Source organism: Triticum aestivum, chromosome 4A, assembly GCF_018294505.1.
Source record: "Triticum aestivum cultivar Chinese Spring chromosome 4A, IWGSC CS RefSeq v2.1, whole genome shotgun sequence".
NCBI classification, from domain to species: Eukaryota; Viridiplantae; Streptophyta; class Magnoliopsida; order Poales; family Poaceae; genus Triticum; species Triticum aestivum.
Genome location: NC_057803.1, coordinates 62,576,182 through 62,595,177, shown reverse-complemented (window position 1 = coordinate 62,595,177; position 18,996 = coordinate 62,576,182). Strand labels below are relative to the sequence as shown.

The 18,996-nt window shown below is 42.1% G+C and overlaps 1 protein-coding gene across 1 annotated transcript; it reads left to right on the top strand.

The window, feature by feature from the left end:
* The first annotated feature begins 10,351 nt into the window (after window positions 1-10,351).
* Window positions 10,352-17,288, top strand: LOC123085151 (DNA-dependent metalloprotease dvc-1). Its single transcript, XM_044506749.1, has 7 exons — window positions 10,352-10,688; window positions 12,799-12,960; window positions 13,051-13,117; window positions 13,196-13,261; window positions 13,329-13,447; window positions 16,001-16,080; window positions 16,198-17,288. Exons 1-7 carry the CDS (start codon window positions 10,567-10,569, stop codon window positions 16,806-16,808), a joined length of 1,227 nt encoding a protein of 408 aa, XP_044362684.1. The 5' UTR covers window positions 10,352-10,566; the 3' UTR covers window positions 16,809-17,288.
* The last annotated feature ends 1,708 nt before the right edge of the window (window positions 17,289-18,996 follow it).

The following is an 18,996-nucleotide window of genomic DNA, read 5'->3' as shown; positions in this document are numbered from 1 at the left end:
AATGGGCTATATACGAACACGCCGTTAATAGGCTTTCCGTGGGCCAACCCGTTACCTTTTAACCAAGTCAAACGGGTCCGCCTTTTCACTAGAATGGGCCTCTGTTGGGCCGTGCCACTTGTCGGTGTATCATAGGTGCCTCGTGTCCAATGGGTGGATGACATCTGTCCCAACGGTGAGCCAACACATGTTTCCTCCGACCAATGAGAATTTTACACATGGAAAATCCCCATTGGTCCGGGTTATCGGATCCAAAACCGGACCCGATAGCTTAACGGCGACTCGTTACGGTAGATGTCACGCGTCGGTTACCCTTGACGAAAACACTTCCATGACGCGCCATTTATCATCATGGAAGTGGACACTTCTGTGATGATAATTTTGGTAATGTCATGGAACGCTTCTATGACAGCACGGGTATGACTATCTTGATTCTGTCATAAAATCGTCATGGATGTACATGCATGACAGAAAACGTGACCTACTGTGACAAACACGTATCATCACGGAAGTGTATTTTTTTGTAGTGTCAGTATGTTACTTGCCCGAGATTCGATCGTCGGTATCTTCATACCTAGTTCAATCTCGTTACCGGCAAGTCTCTTTACTCGTTCTGTAATACATCACCTCGTGACTAAACTCCTTAGTCATTTGCTTGCAAGCTTATGATGTGTATTACCGAGAGGGCCCAGAAATACCTCTCCGATATTCGGAGTGACAAATCCTAATCTCGATCTATGCCAACTCAACAAACACCTTCGGAGATACCTGTAGAGCATCCTTATGATCACCCAGTTACGTTGTGACATTTGATAGCACACAAGGTATTCCTCTGGTATCCAGGAGTTGCATAATCTCATAGTCAAAGGAATATGTATTTGACATGAAGAAAGCAATAGCAATAAACTAAACGATCAATATGCTAAGCTAACAGATGGGTCTTGTCCATCGCATCATTCTCCTAATGATGTGATCCCATTATCAAATGACAACACATGTCTATGGTTAGGAAACCTTAACCATCTTTGATCAACGAGCTAGTCTAGTAGAGGCTTACTAGGGACACGGGATTTGTTTATGTATTCACACATGTATTTAAGTTTCCGATCAATACAATTCTAGCATGAATAATAAACCTTTATCATGAATAAGGAAATATAAAATAACAACTTTATTATTGTCTCTAGGTCATATTTCCTTCACCAGGGCGCACCAGCTACCCCAAGCGCGCCCTAGTGGGTAGTGGGTCCCACAAGGCCCCCTCACTTATCCCTTCTGCCCACTTCGTCACCTACCTCCAGAAAAAAATTTGCACCAGCTCTCTCTCTCTCTCTCTCTCTCTCTCTCTCTCTCTCTCTCTCTCTCTCTCTCTCTCTCGTGTTTTTGCTCTAAACCCGTGGATTTCAATCTCTTTGCTCGAAGCTCCATTTTCAAAACTATTTTTGGGGGATTGCTACTTGGTATGTGACTCCTCCATTGCTCCAATTAGTTTTTGTTTTACTGGTTTATATTTTGAGTAATTAGCTATTCTTGGTGCTACTATAAATAAGCTTGCATGTTGAATTCTTTGAGTTCCAGGTAGTTTGAATGCTTGATAGAGCCTCTAGACATCAATATGAGTAGTTGCTATCAATTTTGTTAAGTTTTGTTGACATCATTTTGTGTCTCAAAAAATTTCAGAAATTTATTTTTAGGAAAATGGATTTCTTTCGAAGGAGTTCATCTAAGAAGAATGCTAAGGGAGTCACCAGTGATTCATCTTATGGTGACATCAACACTCTGCAATGGACGGAGGTCCGGCTGTGCGAGTGGCCGCACATTGCTTTCATGGATGAAGCCGGATTCCACCAAGAGTTCGCTCAATTCATTGAAAATGCTGGGCTTACTGACTACCTCATAGATGAGTGTGAACAACAACATGTCCTTACAAATTCCTTTCTGCAAAATTTCCATTTCTTAAATAGGAACAATCCTCCCGAGGTGCGGTTTAATTTATACTCTGAAATTCGTCAAATACTGCTTACTGAATTTTGTGAGATATGCTTAATTCCCTCTGATGGGGAGTTAAGAGAACCTAGACCAATGGAGTTTGAGGGTTTCCTTCACACCCTAACTGTGGGTGAGGAGAGGGGTGTGTCAAAAGCCACCGCCACTAGCTTGCAATTTCCTTTTGTGCACTATTTTGCTCTATTTATAACAAAATGCATGACTGCTAGAGAGAAGGGCAGTAACTCAATGCACCTGACCTTGCCATTTTACGTCGTGCATTGCATGATGATCACACCTTTAGCCTAGGGGCTATCGTAGCACGCCGTCTGCACACTAATAGAACTAAAGGTAAAATTCATGGTGGTATTTATGATACTCGCTTGGCGAGGCGCATTCCGCTACGCCAGCATGATTATTTGTTGCCTAGAGTTTATCTAGACCGCCAGTCGATGGTGGACCACCAATTTCTTGATAACACTGAACTGTTAGAGCCTCTTCGGTATAACTTGGTGTTCAGTGAGAACACATATGATATTATCCTGTTACCTACACCTGCTTTGTTTGATTCTTACCAGGGACGGATATAGGGTCATGCCAGCAGACATTATCACTTACTAGAATGCACAGGCAGTGGTAGAGGAGGAGCCCTGGGAGTGGGACGCTCATGTGCCTCCGCCTCAGCACTTTGACATTGGACCAAATGGCTACTACGGGCGGTGATTGCCAAGCTAGGCCAAAATCCTAAGCCTGGGGGAGTACGTATTTCCACCGACACTACATTCATGTTCACACATTTCAGTTGTCGGTGTCCACACTTTTTTATTGTATTATCCATGTTAGTTTATTTTTTATCGCTTTCTTCTTGTGTGTTTGAAAAACTTTGAGAAAATTGAAAAATATTTCTTGTTTCTTTTTGGTTTTTCTTTCAAGTTTAAATTAGTTGTAGCACTAAAAGAAAACCCAAAAGATTTCTCGTTCTTCTTTTGCTTGTTGGGAGCTTTCCCGTGTAAATAGTTTTTCTCCTTTTTGTTTTTCCTTCTTTAATTTGCTTTATTCAAGAAAACTAAAAACTCCAAAAATATTTCGATGTGTTTCTCTGAAATTCTTTTCTTTTCTTTGAGTCGTATCTAGAGGAAGACCACGGTGAAAAGTGGCTCTCATATGCGTTATTGTGGATCTAACAAAGAGCCAAGTTATTTTGTCTTCTCCTTTGAATAAAATGTTGTAGATTCCAGCTTAGTCCACGACACTCTTGCACTATTATTATTTTCGTATCATTCAGTTGTGCAAGTGAAAGGCAATAATGATGATATATGATGAAGTGATTGTGGCAGGAAAAGCGGGTATGAACTCAACTTGTTTTTGTTTTTAAAATATGTTTAACTCAGTATCCATGATTCAGTGTATTATGATTAAACATGTTTGTGATGATAATTAGAGATTATAGTTTCTCATGCCATGCTTAAGTAGCTAGGAGTTGATAATGATTTATCTTGAGTGTCAACATGCATTAAAATGATTGTGATGTAGCATGATGATATGGTATCCTCCTCTAAATGTTTCAAGTGGCTTGACTTGGCACATGTTCACGCATGTAGTTGAATCAAAACCAACATAGCCTCCACGATATTTATGTTCATGGTGCTTATATCCTACTCATGCTAGTACTCAATGTTAATTATTGATAATGCATGATCATGACCGTTTTCGCTCTCTAGCTGGTCGCTTCTCAATCTAATTGCTAGCCTTTGCCTATACTAAGCGGGAACACTGCTTGTGCATCAAAATCCTTAAATCAAAGTTGTTCCAGATGAGTCCACCATATTTGCCTATGTGTGGTATTACCCTGCCGTTCCAAGTAAATTTGCATGTGCCACCTCTAAAAGTTCAAATGAACATCTGTTTTGTGTGCCTGGACCGCTCATATAAAGATAGGGGATGGTCAGTATCTTCCATGCTAAGCGGGTTATTCTCATGATCAGTGTTTATTCACTCATCCTTGCACAAGAGGAGCTCGTAATAGGGATGCCAATCCCGAAATCAAAAATTATAAATAATTAAACAAAACTCCCAGGGATTGTTGTTGGCATGGAGGGCACCCTAGGATTCGGCTATCCATCGCTTGCGTTTGTTGGTGGAGGGGGAGTAAACTTTACTTTTACCGCTTGGGAACCGCTACTAATTTGTTTAGCATGGAAGATATTGAAAACTCTTGGTCGTAACATTGACAGGAAGGGTATACCTCCCAAAATTATATTTATCTCTGATTTAAGCTTCGAGATCTAGCACCTCTGCAAATTCCTGCTTTCCTCAGTGAAGGGCCTATCTATTTACTTTTATGTTGAGTCATCACCTTCTCAAATAAGCACCAGTCCTGAGAGCACTATTGTCATTGCTACTTCTTGAGCTTGCGTTGGTTTTTCCCTTGAAGAGGAAAGGGCGATGCAGCAAAGTAGAGATAAGTATTTTCCTCGGTTAAGAACCAAGGTATCAATCCAGTAGGAGAAACACGCAAGTCCCCAATATATGCACCCACACAAACAATAAAACACTTGCACCCAACGCGAAAAAGGGGTTGTTAATCCCTTCACGGGCACTTGCAAAGGTGATACTTGATAGAGATAGATATAAAAGATTACTAAAACGTAAAGGTAAATAAATTGCAGGAAGGTATTTTTGATATATAGATCTTAAAATATATAAAGGAAAATAGACCCGGGGGCCATAGGCTTCACTAGAGGCTTCTCTCATGAAGGCAAATAATACGGTGGGTGAACAAATTACTGTCGAGCAATTGATAGAAAAGCGCAAAGTTATGATGATATCCAAGGCAGTGATTATGAATATAGGCATCACGTCCGTGTCAAGTAGACCGACTCATGCCTGCATCTACTACTATTACTCCACACATCGAATGCTATCCAGCATGCATCTAGAGTATTAAGTTCATAAAGAACGGAGTAACGCCTTAAGTAAGATGACATGATATAGAGGGATAAACTCAAGCAATATGATGAAAACCCCATCTTTTTATCCTTGATGGCAACAATGCCTTACGTGTCTCACTACCCCTACATTGTCACTAGGTGAAATCACGCAAGATTGAATCCAAAACTAAGCACCTCTCCCATTGCAAGAAAAACCAATCTAGTTGGCCAAACCAAACTGATAATTCGAAGAGAAATACAAAGATATCAAATCATGCATATAAGAATTCAGAGAAGATTCAAATAATATTCATAGATAAGCTGATCATAAATCCACAATTCATTGGATCTCGACAAACACACTGCAAAAGAAGATTACATCGGATAGATCTCCAAGAACATCGAGGAGAACATGGTATTGAGAATAAAAGAGAGGGAAGAAGCCATCTAGCTACTAGCTATGGACCCGTATGTCTGTGGTAAACTACTCATGCTTCATCGGAAGGGAAAATAGGGGTTGATGTAGATGCCCTCCGTGATCGAATCCCCCTCCGGCAGGATGCCGGAAAAGGCCCCAGGATGGGATCTCATGGGAATAGAAGGTTACAGCAGCAAAAAAGTATTTTGGTAGACGCTTCTGGTGGTTTGGGAATATTTAGGAATTTATAGGCCAAAGAATAGGGTTAGAGGAGCTCCGAGGGACCCACAAGGCAGGGCCCCCTAGGGAACGCCCTCCACCCTTGTCGTTGCCTAGGGACTCTTCTGACTTGGTTACAAGTCCTACGGGTGTCTTCTGGTCCAAGAAAAATCATCGTAAAGTTTTATTCCTTTTGGACTCTATTTGATATTCCTTTTCTGCGAAACTCAATAACAAGGAAAAAGAGAAACTTGCACTGGGCTCTGGGTTAACAAGTTAGTCACAAAAATAATATAAAATAACATATTAATGCATATAAAACATCCAAAATAGATAATATAATAGCATGGAACAATAAAAAATTATAGATACATTGGAGACGTATCAGTCATCCTCATGCATTGTGTATACTTAATGTTGAATGCATCATGACTGGATCTCTTCTACCATGAATTACAATGTTTAGTAACTGCTTGAATTTTGGAGGTGCTCTGCATTTATGTTTTGCGGTCTTAGAAAGGGCTAGCGAGATATCACTATTGTCATATTATATCATGATTGTTTTGACAAAGTGTTGGCATTTGAAATATTTTATTATTACTCACTAGTTGATTTTGCCATTGATATGCGTAAATATAATTTCTAAGAGTTATCATCTACATGGTTAGTTATAATCTTTGCTGAAAACCTAGATATTATTTAAGCATATGTATAAACACAAGAACAAAAGAGTTCATAAAAGTTTTTCTTTGTCACTTTCAGTTTGTCAGCTGAATTGCTTGAGGACAAGCAATGTGTTAAGCTTGGGGGAGTTGATACATCTCCATCGTATCAACTTTTCCTAATGCTTTTGCTCTTGTTTTGGACTCTAATTTGCATGATTTGAATGAAACCACCCCGGACTGATGCTGTTTTCGGCAGAACTATCATGGTGTTGTTTTTGTGCATAAATGGAAGTTCTCGGAATTGAACGAAACTTTTTGGAGAATTATTTTGGAATAAATAAAAAATATTGGAACCAAGACCCACTAGAGGGCCCCCCCGGCTGCCCACTAGGCACCATGGCGCGCCACCCCCTCTGGTGTGCCCTGATCATTAGTGGGGCCCACGAGGCTCCTCCAACCCTATTCTGGATACTACAAATTCACATTTCGGAGAAAAAAATAGGGGAGGAAGTTTCACCGTGTTTCATGATACGGAGCCGCTGCCGCCTCCTATTCTTCATCAGGAGGGCAGATCTGGAGTCCGTTCTGGCTCCGAAGAGGGGGATTTGCCGCCATCATCATCACCAACCCTCCTTCATCACCAATTCCATGATGCTCCCCACCTGGAGTGAGTAATTCCTTCATAGGCTTGCTGGATGGTGAGGGGATGGATGGGATTCATAATGTAATCGAGTTAGTTTTGTTAGGGTTTGATCCCTAGTATCCACTATGTTCTGAGATTGATGTTGCTATGACTTTGCTATGCTTAATGCTTGTCACTAGGGACCGAGTGCCATGATTTCAGATCTGAACCGTTTATGTTTTCACCATTATATCTATGTTCTTGATTGGATCTTGTAAGTCATATGCACTTGTTACGTGTTATGATTCATAAACCCCAAGGTGACAGTAATTGGAATACTTTCTAGTGATGACCGTAGTTTGAGGAGTTCATGTATTCACTATGTGTTAATGCTTTGTTTCGGTTCTCTATTAAAAGGAGGCCTTAATATCCCTTAGTTTCCTTATGGACCCCACTGCCACGGGAGGGTAGGACAAAAGATGGCATGTAAGTTCTTTTCCATAAGCACGTACGACTATTTACGAAATACATGCCTACATTACATTGATGAACTGGAGCTAGTTCTGTGTCGCCCTAGGTTATTACTGTTATATGATGAATATCATCCAACGAAATCACCGATCCAATGCCTACGAGCTTTTCACATATTGATCTTTGCTAAGTTACTACTGCTGTTGCTACTATTACACTTGCTACAAAACTACTGGTGCTACTGTTACTATTACCACTACTATTGCTATCACTATCAAACTATCATATTACTGTGCTACTGATCACTTTGCTGCAGATATTTAATCTCCAGGTGTGGTTGAATTGACAACTTACTAACACTTACAAATATTCTTTGGCTCCCGTTGTGTCGAATCAATAAATTTGGATTGAATACTCTACCCTCAAAATTTGTTGCGATCCCCTATACTTGTGGGTTATCACCGAGGCCACGTTTGACCACTTCACGACAATCCTTGGCACCGATGCTGAGCGTACATCCTCCATCGACCTTGATGCCCTCGCCCCACACTCGTTTGAGCCGCATGATTAGCTCCTATTTTATGAGAGCGAGATCTGGGAGGCCATCCCGCAACCGCCGAAGGGGCGGGCGCCCAGGCCTGACGGGTTCACCTCTGAAGTCCTCTGCGCTTCTTGGCCTGTTATCAAATATGACTTTGTCACTGTGTTCGACAAGCTATATACCCTCAATAGCCGCGGGTTCCAACGGCTCAATGAGGCACTCCTCCTCCTGTTACCCAAGAAGCAACATGCCGGCATGCTCTTGGACTATCGGCCGATCAGCCTGATCCATCTCTTTGCCAATCTCTTTGCCAAGGTGCTCTCACTCCGCCTCGTGCCACGCCTCGGTGCTATGATTTCCGCCAGCCAAAGTGCATTCATTGTCGGTCGGTGCATACACGACAACTTCTTGCTAGTTCAGCAAACCGCGCGATAGCTCCACAACCTCAAGAACCCCCGTGTCATGCTCAATCTGGATATTGCACGCGTGTTCGACTTCGTTTCCTAGGCATTCCTGCTGGAGACTCCATGTCATATTGGGTCCGGCCACCGGTGGCGCGAGTGGATATGCATCCTCCTTGGTATGGCCAGCACACACACACATCCTCACCAACGGCGTCCCCGGACCACCAATCCACCACCGATGCGGGCTACGGCAGGGGAATCCCATATCCCCTATGATCTTTGTCATGGTAATCGATACCCTCAACAACCTCATCTGTTGCGCGACCCACGGGGGGTGCTGCAACGCCTCACTGCACGGCACATGCCATCGAGTGTCTCCATCTACACCGACGACGTCGTCGTCTTTTGCCGACCAAATAGGCAAGACCCGACTGTCGTTCGCGAGCTGCTACGGGTCTTCGGGGCCGCCTTGGGGCTGCACACCAATTTCGCCAAGTGCGCGACATCCCCCATCTAGTGCGCAGCCATGGACCGGTCCATGATCACCGCGAACTTCGCCTGCCCACCGCAAGACTTCCCCACCACCTACCTCAGCCTACCACTGTCCATCCGCTAAGCCAGTGCTAACGCTCTACAACCTATCATTGACAAGCTGGAGCGTAGGCTATCGCCGTGGTGGGCATCCATGATGTCGCGGGGCGATCGACTAGCCCTGTGTCGTCATGTGCTTTTGGCCATGCCCGTACACATCATGTTTGCGATGGCCATCAATCCGCCGACCCTCAAGCGAATCAACCACCTGATCCGTAGCTTCCTGTGGTATGGTCGCAAAGATGCGAGCAACGGACACTGCATGGTCAATTGGCGTCGGGTATGTTGGCCTGTCTCCCTCGGCGGCCTCGGTATCCCGGACCTCCTGCGTGTCGGCATCTCGTCGCGCGCCCGGTGGTTGTGGCTGCAGAGAACGGATGCCTCGCGCCTGTGGCAACACCTTCACATCCCACGCTGCCCGGAGGTTCAGGCCATCTTCAGAGCCTCGACCACTTGGACCATCGGCAATGGTGAGTCATGCAGATTCTGGGAGGACCACTAGTTGGACGGGCAAAGCATGTCCAAGATCGCGCCCCTAGTCTACTGCAAGGTGCTAACGCCGGCGCAAGACGCGATTGGTGCGCGATGGGCTGCTCAACCGGGCGTGGACCACCGACATCCAAGGCGCCATGGTTGCGGCCATGACCGTGCAGTACGTCTCACTTTGAGCGACGCCTATGGCACCTGACTCTGACCGACGAGCCGTTTGGTTGTCCTGGTGTTGGACTAGCATGGGGATCTACTCCGCTCGTTCCTGCTATCAAGCCCTATTCACTGGCTCCACCCCCGACCCGCATTAGCGAATCATTTGGAGATCCTGGGCGCCGCTTCGCATCAAGTTTTTTCATCTGGCTCGCTCTGCTCGGCAGGTGCTGGACTGCCAATCGCCTTGCGCGTCACGGTCTTCCCCACGAGCCACATTGCCTTCTATGTGACCAAGAGCCCGAGACTATGCAACACCTCCTCACGGGCTGCTCCTTCTCCGACCAAGTTTGGCATGAGGTACTTTCTTGGTGTCGATGCACTGCCACGATCCCCGCCTAAGACGAGGAGTTCATCGCCTGGCTCTCCTCGGCCATCTCCAGCACCACGACCTATCTCCGCTGCGGCCTCGCCTCCATCGCCATACTTACTGCCCGACATTTGTGGAAACATCACAATGGTTGTCTCTTTGATGGCGACCAACCCGCTGTGGGCCGCACGGTGCACATGATCCAAGAGGAGGCGTGACTTTGGGCACGCGCCGGCGCTAAGGGCCTAGCCCTAATCATACCCGAGGCGTAGGCACGGGTCTCTCCGGGCGGCACACCCGGTTGTCCTGTGTCCGCCTCTATATCTGACTTGTAACACTCTATTATACTGTCATCCTATCTATCAATGCAAAGATACGTAAAGCTTTTGCATATTCGTGGTAAAAAACATGCTTTCTTTTAACCCAATACAGTCATTGATACTAACTCGCCCCCTATTTGCAAACGTCAGGCAAAGCACCGGCAAGCGAACGTAAGCAACAGTGTTCGGTGGAGTTGACTCTGGCTCACAAAGGGAGACGCCGCGGCGGAAGGGCGTAAATATATGACGACCGGCGGCGTCCTCGCATTGCCAAATTTGCCCTATGCGCCCATTACATCCGCCGGATTCCTGACAAAAGATTTCCCCTAAAACCCTCGCCGTCACTCCCAACTTCCCGACCCTCCTGACGTTCCCCTTCGTGCGGCCATGGTGGGCTCGGATCCGGAGCCTGACATCGCCGAGCTCTTCTGCCACTACAACGCCCTCTACTTCCAGGACTCCCTCGGCGCGTGCGCCGTCTCCTGGGCGGAGGAGCCACTCCCCTACGGGTAACCGCCCCTCCCAATCCTCGAGTTCTCTATCTTCTCGGGTGCCATCTAGGTTCGCTTCCTGGCCGGGCTTATGCAGATCGAGGCTTCAGATGTGGATTGTTTCCCGGATTGCAAGATATATGTTGCATTTCTTTGTTCCCCTTCGAAAATCACTGCGCATTCGCGGGCTGTCTAGATTTGATGCATTTTGATAATTTTCGAGGGGAAATTGCAGGGAGAAGAACCCTATTGTGCAGGAGCTGTGATTCGGTCCTTCCGGAGGTGCTAGAGGTTTAGCAGCCTTGTCGAGTCTAGACGGCCGTTCATCTATCAGGGGAAACTTTCACAATTACTTTTGGAGGGGAAGAGTCCAGTCGCTTTCTTGTGTTCACAAGAATTACCAATCCCTAAAAAAGAATTAGGGCACCAGAGGCAACACTAATGCTATCCGTTGTTCAGTATTCCAGTCAAAAGTTCCAGCCAGAACATATGTGGCTCAGATAACCCTATAAACTGCTGCGTGCGCATCGATGTTGGCTGAAGTTTCAGTGCTAACCTCTGAATGCTTGCATTGTTATATTGTGCATTGAGTTGAAGATATGTTTGGAGCGGCTGTGATTTCGGTAGTAAGTGTTGGGTGTATGGGAAGAACAAAGCAGGATGAAACAGTATGTATCTTCCACATCCTTTCTGGGAAGGAAATAGGAAAACAGTGTAGAGATGATAATTTTTATGCACTTGCCATCTCGATTAACGCCACACTCAGTTAAGTAGCTAGTGCTGGATGGCTCCACTAGATGTGAAGTTGTGAACCATTGGATGCCATTGTTTGGGTGGCTGAAAAGGTTTAGGGCCTGTTTGGACACAGCCCTGGCGCGCCCGACCAAATATTTGCTCGATGACCAGAGCGATGGTGTGCGTTTGGTTGAGATCCTATTATTTGGCTTGCACCAGCCCTGTCCGCCCTTCCCTTTCATTATGCAGCCAATTATTTGGCAAGTGGCCGGCGGCTGTTTCCTCCGCCAAAATTTTGGCATGCCATTATTGGCAGGGCGACCGCAGGCACAATACAAATGGCCCCTTAGGGCCGAAAACCTTCCTATTGTACATATATTATACATTATAATATGCTTGGGATATTACTGAAAAATAATGCTAATCTCTTAAGACATGGTGCGATAGCTCTGAGCTCCAACACAAGGATCTATTACGATTTTCTTACTTGTAGATTTGATGAAAGCAAAACTTTTGGTGGGATGATTTCGTTGTGTGATTGGGTACAGTGGCAATTTTGCACTCAAGGAATAACCCCTGTACCACCAATCAACAAATACGTTTGTTTCAAATCCATAAATCTAAAAGGCTACCAGTCTACCACGAAAGAAGCCTCAACCCTCAAGAGAGTGCCCAGTCGTCTCATTTCTCCATACTGATCATGCAATTTACAGAATAGATATGTCTACCTCTCCTAAGTATTCATTACATCATATAACCTTACCACATAAGGTCTAGAATATTTATGTGATATGGGCATTTTTTGGGTAAAAACAAGTCAATAATACCAAGGCTTCAGTATGCGTGAGACTTAACATTAATTAAAAATACGAGTGAAGTGTATAATGCATCCATTTTAATCAGTCGTGAAAAGCGATGAGAAATTGTGGAACCAAAGCGTGCTGACATTAGTACGTTGCAAAGATGAATTGTATACCGTGTGGTTGGAACATGGTGGTGTATCCCGGCCGACGCAGGTTCGAACCCTGTGGACACGATTAATTTCGTGGGTTCAGGTGTTGCGCCCCACACCTCCTTAATTAAAAAGCCGCAGGGGCTCCTCCTCCTTCTGTCTAGAGTTTTTTATACCATGTGATGCATCAATCATAGTGGTGGACTTCCAGTTAGGAAATAGTTCACCATTATACTAATAGTTTGATTCATTTGAGTGAAAAAACTGAATGGATTTATACCAGAAATAGCTTTCTGAAGTCCAACCAATGCTAAAGCCAGACTTAATCATGTGTGGTTTATCATCCACATTAGTATGTATCAAAGTACTTGTTGGTTCACATTACCGTATCACCAGAATAACCGTCTTGAAACTTCTCATGTTTAATCTTTTTTTTTGCAGTGATACAAGTGGCTGTGAGTATTATCCTGGCGGTGGTGGCTGTATTGTACTTCTTTCGAAGTCATTGTATGAACATCACACATACTCCGATCTGAAGAATGTTTTGCTCCATGAGATGATTCATGCCTATGTGTGCATCAAAGATAATAACACTAACCATAGGTACTTGTTCAATAAGACAAAGACTGGAATTTTCTAATATGCCTTAAAATTTCTAATTTTCTTCTTGTTAATTTCAAACCGTGATTGCAGTAACCATGGTGCAAACTTTCAGAAGTTAATGAATACAATCAATTCCAGCTCTTTACCAGATCATCATGTAAGTTGAATTCAAGTATTGACTGTCAGTCGATCTGTACTTAAGAGATTCCTTATTAACATTGTCAATTATATTCAGCGTCCTGTTGGTGGCTACAACATAATTATACTCCATGATATCAGAAAGAAATGTTATCAATACGAAGTAAGTATCTGGACTGTAAGTAAATCTAAAGTTAAATTTTGAGATTGACAGCTAACCTCTTTTGCAGTGTGATGGCTGTGGAGATTTTGTTAGATCAACCAAGATCAGAGGACCTTCACATGATGACTACATTGAGAGAATGGGTGCTAATTCCTCATGCCCGAATTTAGCTTGTCGGTGGCATAGGTATTAGCTCTATGCTTCACTGCATTTTCTGATTTGGTATTTGCCTTTTTGGTATATCTGCTGTTTTATTCCTGCCACCGATTTCACTGACTTGACGATATTCCTTACTTGTTCTAGCTATACCACTCGGCTTCTCAACAACTGTCACATAAAGAAGGGGGAGTTGCCATTATGTATTTAGAAAGAACAAGAAATATATCTGCACTATAAAAAGCACTATGCATATATGTTAATATGTGCACATTGCCACAACAACAAATATATTGGTATGAAAAATAGCGACGAAATGTGTCTTAAAGAAGACTTAATTTACATTTCAGATCCAGTTGTGTCCATCTATATCTTCCTGTTTATGTGATGGAGGAGTCACATCATCAATCTTATGATTACGTAATTGCCATAATCCATGTTTTCATGGTATTACATATGAAATAGCAATCCAAAAGGTCACATGCAAGTAATTCAAGTAATTAAGCTACCGTTGAATCATTCAATATTGCTCTCACGATCACTATCATGATACGGTTTCCCATCCTGGTTGTTGTTGTGCACATCTATGACATCACAACTCATTGATTCCTGCAGTCCCTACTTTTACATATACAGACAAAAATAAGATTGTTCCAATGCACATAAAAAATAATAAGCTGAAAGGTAGATAGGACTAAAAAAATAATATATATGTATATATGCTTAATTGTCTGAAATCTTTCGAAGTATTTTTTCTTCAGGGTTGTAGGTTTTGCAACAGCAGTACCAACCTCTCCTGATAGGTGTAGGCGGACAGAGAAGACAAGGCTTCCATCTCCAGCTCGAGATCTAGAAGGCACATAGGACTGCACGTAGAATGCAACACACAGAGCCTCTTTGACATCTCTTGGCAAGCCAACTATATCATCCATCTGTTTGAACCTAAATAATTGTCATTACCTAGTGTAGCATGAAAGAATTAAACCATAAAAGAATACCCATGTTTCGAAATAATCTATATCTATATCTATACCAATATAAAAAGACCCAAAGGGGGCAGATCCAATTAATCTCGGCCATCAAAACATGTCAATCCGACGACCTAGATTGCTTCTGGTGAGCGCTGAACATGTTTAGCGTGCAATTAATATCATACAAATTATCAACATATGAGCAGATCACATAATTAACACGTAATTGATTTCCTACCTAATATAAACATGCAATTGACACATAATTGATATCCTACCAAATATAAACATGCAATTAATTTCCTCTCTAATGTTAACGTGCATTGCACATACGAGTTTCCTAGTTGTAGCTAAGGATTAATTTTCTAGACTGTCAAAAAATAGATTGATTTTTTATAGCTTCGAAATAAATCATCAACAATTGGTTGGACGATGTGCTTCATTACTCCTAATTAAACAATGTGGGCTCATATTTTGTATAGTCTGAGCTCACATTGCTTAATTAGGTTTATTGGAGCACATTAATCGGTTGATTGCTTGATAAATTATCATGAAACTCTACAATACGAAGAGTTAGCTAAACATGGGTTATGTTTAATGGTTTAATTCTTTATTGAGGCTACATGTGGCAATTATGATTATATTGGGTTGGAGCATGCTGGATACCAGAGCTTGCTAAGAAATGCTGGTAAGGCGTTATGGGCGTTGCATCCTGTGTGTAATCACATGTCCAGCCTAGATCTTAAGCTGGAGGAGAATGGAGCGTTATATTCCTGATCCGTGCTACAACTTCATATACCTACCTTTCAGGATACATCTTTTCAAGTGCCACACTTATACGGCTTCTGCAAGACCTGCATCTCGAAGAAAATCATCAAAAGATTACTGACAAGCGTGCATACATACATATGCATTTTTAATCTGATCTACCTTTAGATTATTATTTCTATGTGCATGGAAAAATTGTTACTTTTCGTCTCTAAATATAGAGTGGAACCACAAGAAACCAACGAGAGAAAATGCGCCATTGATGAGGGATTAAATTGTGTAGCAAGATGTGCACACCAACAACCAAGATGAGAAAAACATGTCATACAGTGATCTCTCAAGCAATAATGTCATACAGCATTCTAGACAAAAAAAAAAAAACATGCCATATGGCAACTTCCCCTTCTTTGTGTGACTGTTATTGAGCCAAGGAATGTTATGAAGTCAGTTACACCGATGGTGGGAAATGAAACATTTTTTAACCCTAAAGCTGATTTGCAAAAATCTGATTGAGTGGGTCACTAATGTCAAAATGTTATGTAATGGCACCGAGGCTAAAATATTAACTTTGTTAGTTACATGTCACTGTCTGCTAATTATGCAGGTATCCGAGTTTGGTTATGTATCTGACACGGCATCTAAATTTAAGCCTGACAAAAGAAGGATAGTCTCCGACTGCAAATTAGATTATTATTATGATGCAAAATCTTACCCAAATATGCCTTTCTAATTTTTTTTGGATTTTTTCGTATTAATCTATTGCCAACTTGCACCCTATTTTTGTACCTCCTTTCCACCATATACTCTTAGATGTTTACCTTTTAATGTTGGTCTTGATATGCAGGCACAAGAAGCGATGCTCTGGTAGCTATTATAGAGTTGGAAAATCACCACCAGGCTGTGTAGAACTAGGGGGTTCTATAGGTAGCTTTTGCCACAAGACCTAGTAGTTCATCTAGAAATGTCCGGACCACTTTTCATTTTGTTTCATTACTAGTATAAGTTGCATAGAGTAATAGTGTTACTTATTGTTTTTGACAGCTTCAGGTGAAGAAACACTTGATGAACGCAAGGCTGCCAGATCAGCCAGTGGAAGTTGGCATGCCAAACATACATCAAATAAGTCGGGGACAAGCAATAAACATGAGCTGGAAGATGCATCAGCTGAGTTCCTTCATCCTACTGATGACGCAATTAACAAATCAGGTCTGGGCTCCTCTTTGGGGGACAGGTGTAATAAGAAAATCAAATTATCCAAGGACGTTCGCTTTGGCAACCTGACAAGCAAAACTGTTCAGCAAGCACCAAAGCGACCAAGAACAGATACAGCAAAAAGGAACCAAGAGTGCAGCAGACAAAAGAAAAGGAAAACTAGCAAGTGGGATAGATCCTATTCGATAATAGTTGATCGGTTGAATTATTACTGTGTTGATGATTCGGATGAAGATGAGGTACCTTTGATCAATAAAAGAACCGAAATGAGAAAACGACAAAGGTTACTGAAAAATTCTCAGGCAACAGAATCAAACGATTGTAGAAAGGATGTGTGTTTTGGTTCTTGTTCTCAAGGCTCAGGGGACAAGAACATATCTGAAAGTGCGCCTGCTTTTCAAGTTGAAGAACAGTCGTTACCAGATCATCTCGTGCTGTAGCTGCTCCAGGTCAAATAGAACATGAAACTGTGGACTCCGCAATTGGTGAAATTGTGGACATTTCAGATGGGTGACGATCACAGTTTAATTAGCTCCTCTTATCAACCCAAGCTTTCCGTTGTGCGTCTTGCTACTGCTAGACATCTCGCTACACTGCAAAAGTGCAAAGGTTGTAAACTTGGAACCCGGTTTGGTTTGCGCATATCGCCGCTATGGCAAGGATGCTGCGTCGTCCTGTGAAATATGTGTCCTTGGCTGCTGTACATAGTCTTGTTTATTTCTGTTGCAGTTTACTTCATTTTTTTACTAGCATAGAGGGGGTTGCAATGTTAGGTCTGTATGCTGTAGCTCACTTTGGGCTACCGTATTTCGCTTTTCTATTTCTGTACTGACGACAGCGGCAAGTCATCTAATTGTGGGCGTATGGTTTCCCCCTCTTTGTGTATTTTTACTGTAGATGTGAGAAAAGTTTTTTTTTGGCGGGAGGCGAGAAAAGTTTCCACACTTTGATGCAAGGCCACTTTGTAATTTGGTTCCGACTTTGACCACTGATTTGACCAACAAGAATGTTACATGTCACAAAAGGTATTATATCACATGATTTGTATGCGGAATAAGTTTCCAATGTTAGATTTGTTATGGCATGTAACATATACTTTGTTGGTCAAATCAGTTGTCAAAGTTACATCCAAATTAGGAAGTGACCTTGCATAAAGTTTGATCTATACATTTCGTGAATAGATTTATTATTGCCTAGAAAGTTGTTCTTTAATAGACTTTTGGTAATCTATACGTCACTCTGCTATTTTTTTATAAGCCTCACTGTGCTATATGCTTCTATTGCATTTGCTTGCATCTTTAGTTTCTTTTCCGTAGTATACTGATATTGAAACCACATCAAAGAATGTTAGATTATATTGAAATGTAGTTTCCCTAGATTATACTCCCTCCGTCCCATAATATAAGAGCGTTTTTACACTAGTATAGTGTCGAAAGCGCTCTTATATTATGGGACAGAGGGAGTACAATATATGTTTTGATAAAAACAAGTCTGTTGATATATCCTTGACAATGGAGTAGATAATGTGAGATTCAGGAGAACTCTGATGGGGGATTCTCTTGAATTATGGAACCAGATCAAAGAAGCTTGTGCCTCTCTTGTTCTGAATAACAGGAAAGACGAGGCTGTATGGACTCTGACAAAGAAGAGGTAAATACACCGCAAGTCATAGAATTTGCACGCGACGGTCAGTTTGATGCATAAACTTGTAAAATCCGTGTTTTTGGTCATCTAACTTGTCTTTCCGTTCATATACGGTGCTTTCTACCGTATCATGTGCACGCAAAAAAAAACATGGCAGGGGCCCACTATCAGGGGATGAGGCAGTGGGTAATCTGCGTGCACCGTTATTTTTCAAAAAGCACCCTTGCATTTTATTTATTTATGCACAAAATCCTCAAATAAAATGAAAAGTGCTAGAGCAGCAGCAGGATTCAAACACACGCCCCGCTAACTTAGATAGCCACTTGACCTCCTTACTATTGACGTTTATAAAGCACAATTAGCTTTATATAAGATAAACCATGCGAGTTAAAGTAGAAACCAAACGAGAAAAGGGCAAAACACCGGTTCTAACCTATGACCACATAAGCTCGCCACGTGTGCGAGCGCCAACCATCTGGCCACATTGACATTTAAATAGATAAACACAATTTCTCTTATGTATTATTTCTTTATATTTAAGAAAATTACTTATATTCTCGATAAACTTTTTGGACAAATCAACTAGATTTTGTTTGAATTCAAGTAATTTTAAATTTAAAAATCTAGATAGGAAATATAGTGCAGACTGAGTGTACATATTTTTTGGACAAACCAACAAACATTTTGTATGAATTCGAGTAATGTTAATTTAAAAGTGTAGATAAAACAAAGTATAGTGCAGAATGAGTGTACGTATTTTTTGCACAAACCAACAAACATTTTGTATGAATTCGAGTAATTTTAAATTAAAAATGTAGATAAAACAAAATATAGTGCAGAATGAGTGTACGTATTTTTTGCACAAACCAACAAACATTTTGTATGAATTCGAGTAATTTTAAATTAAAAATGTAGATAAAACAAAATATAGTGCAAAATGAATGTAATTTTTTAATTCAAATAATTTTAAATTTCAAAATCTAT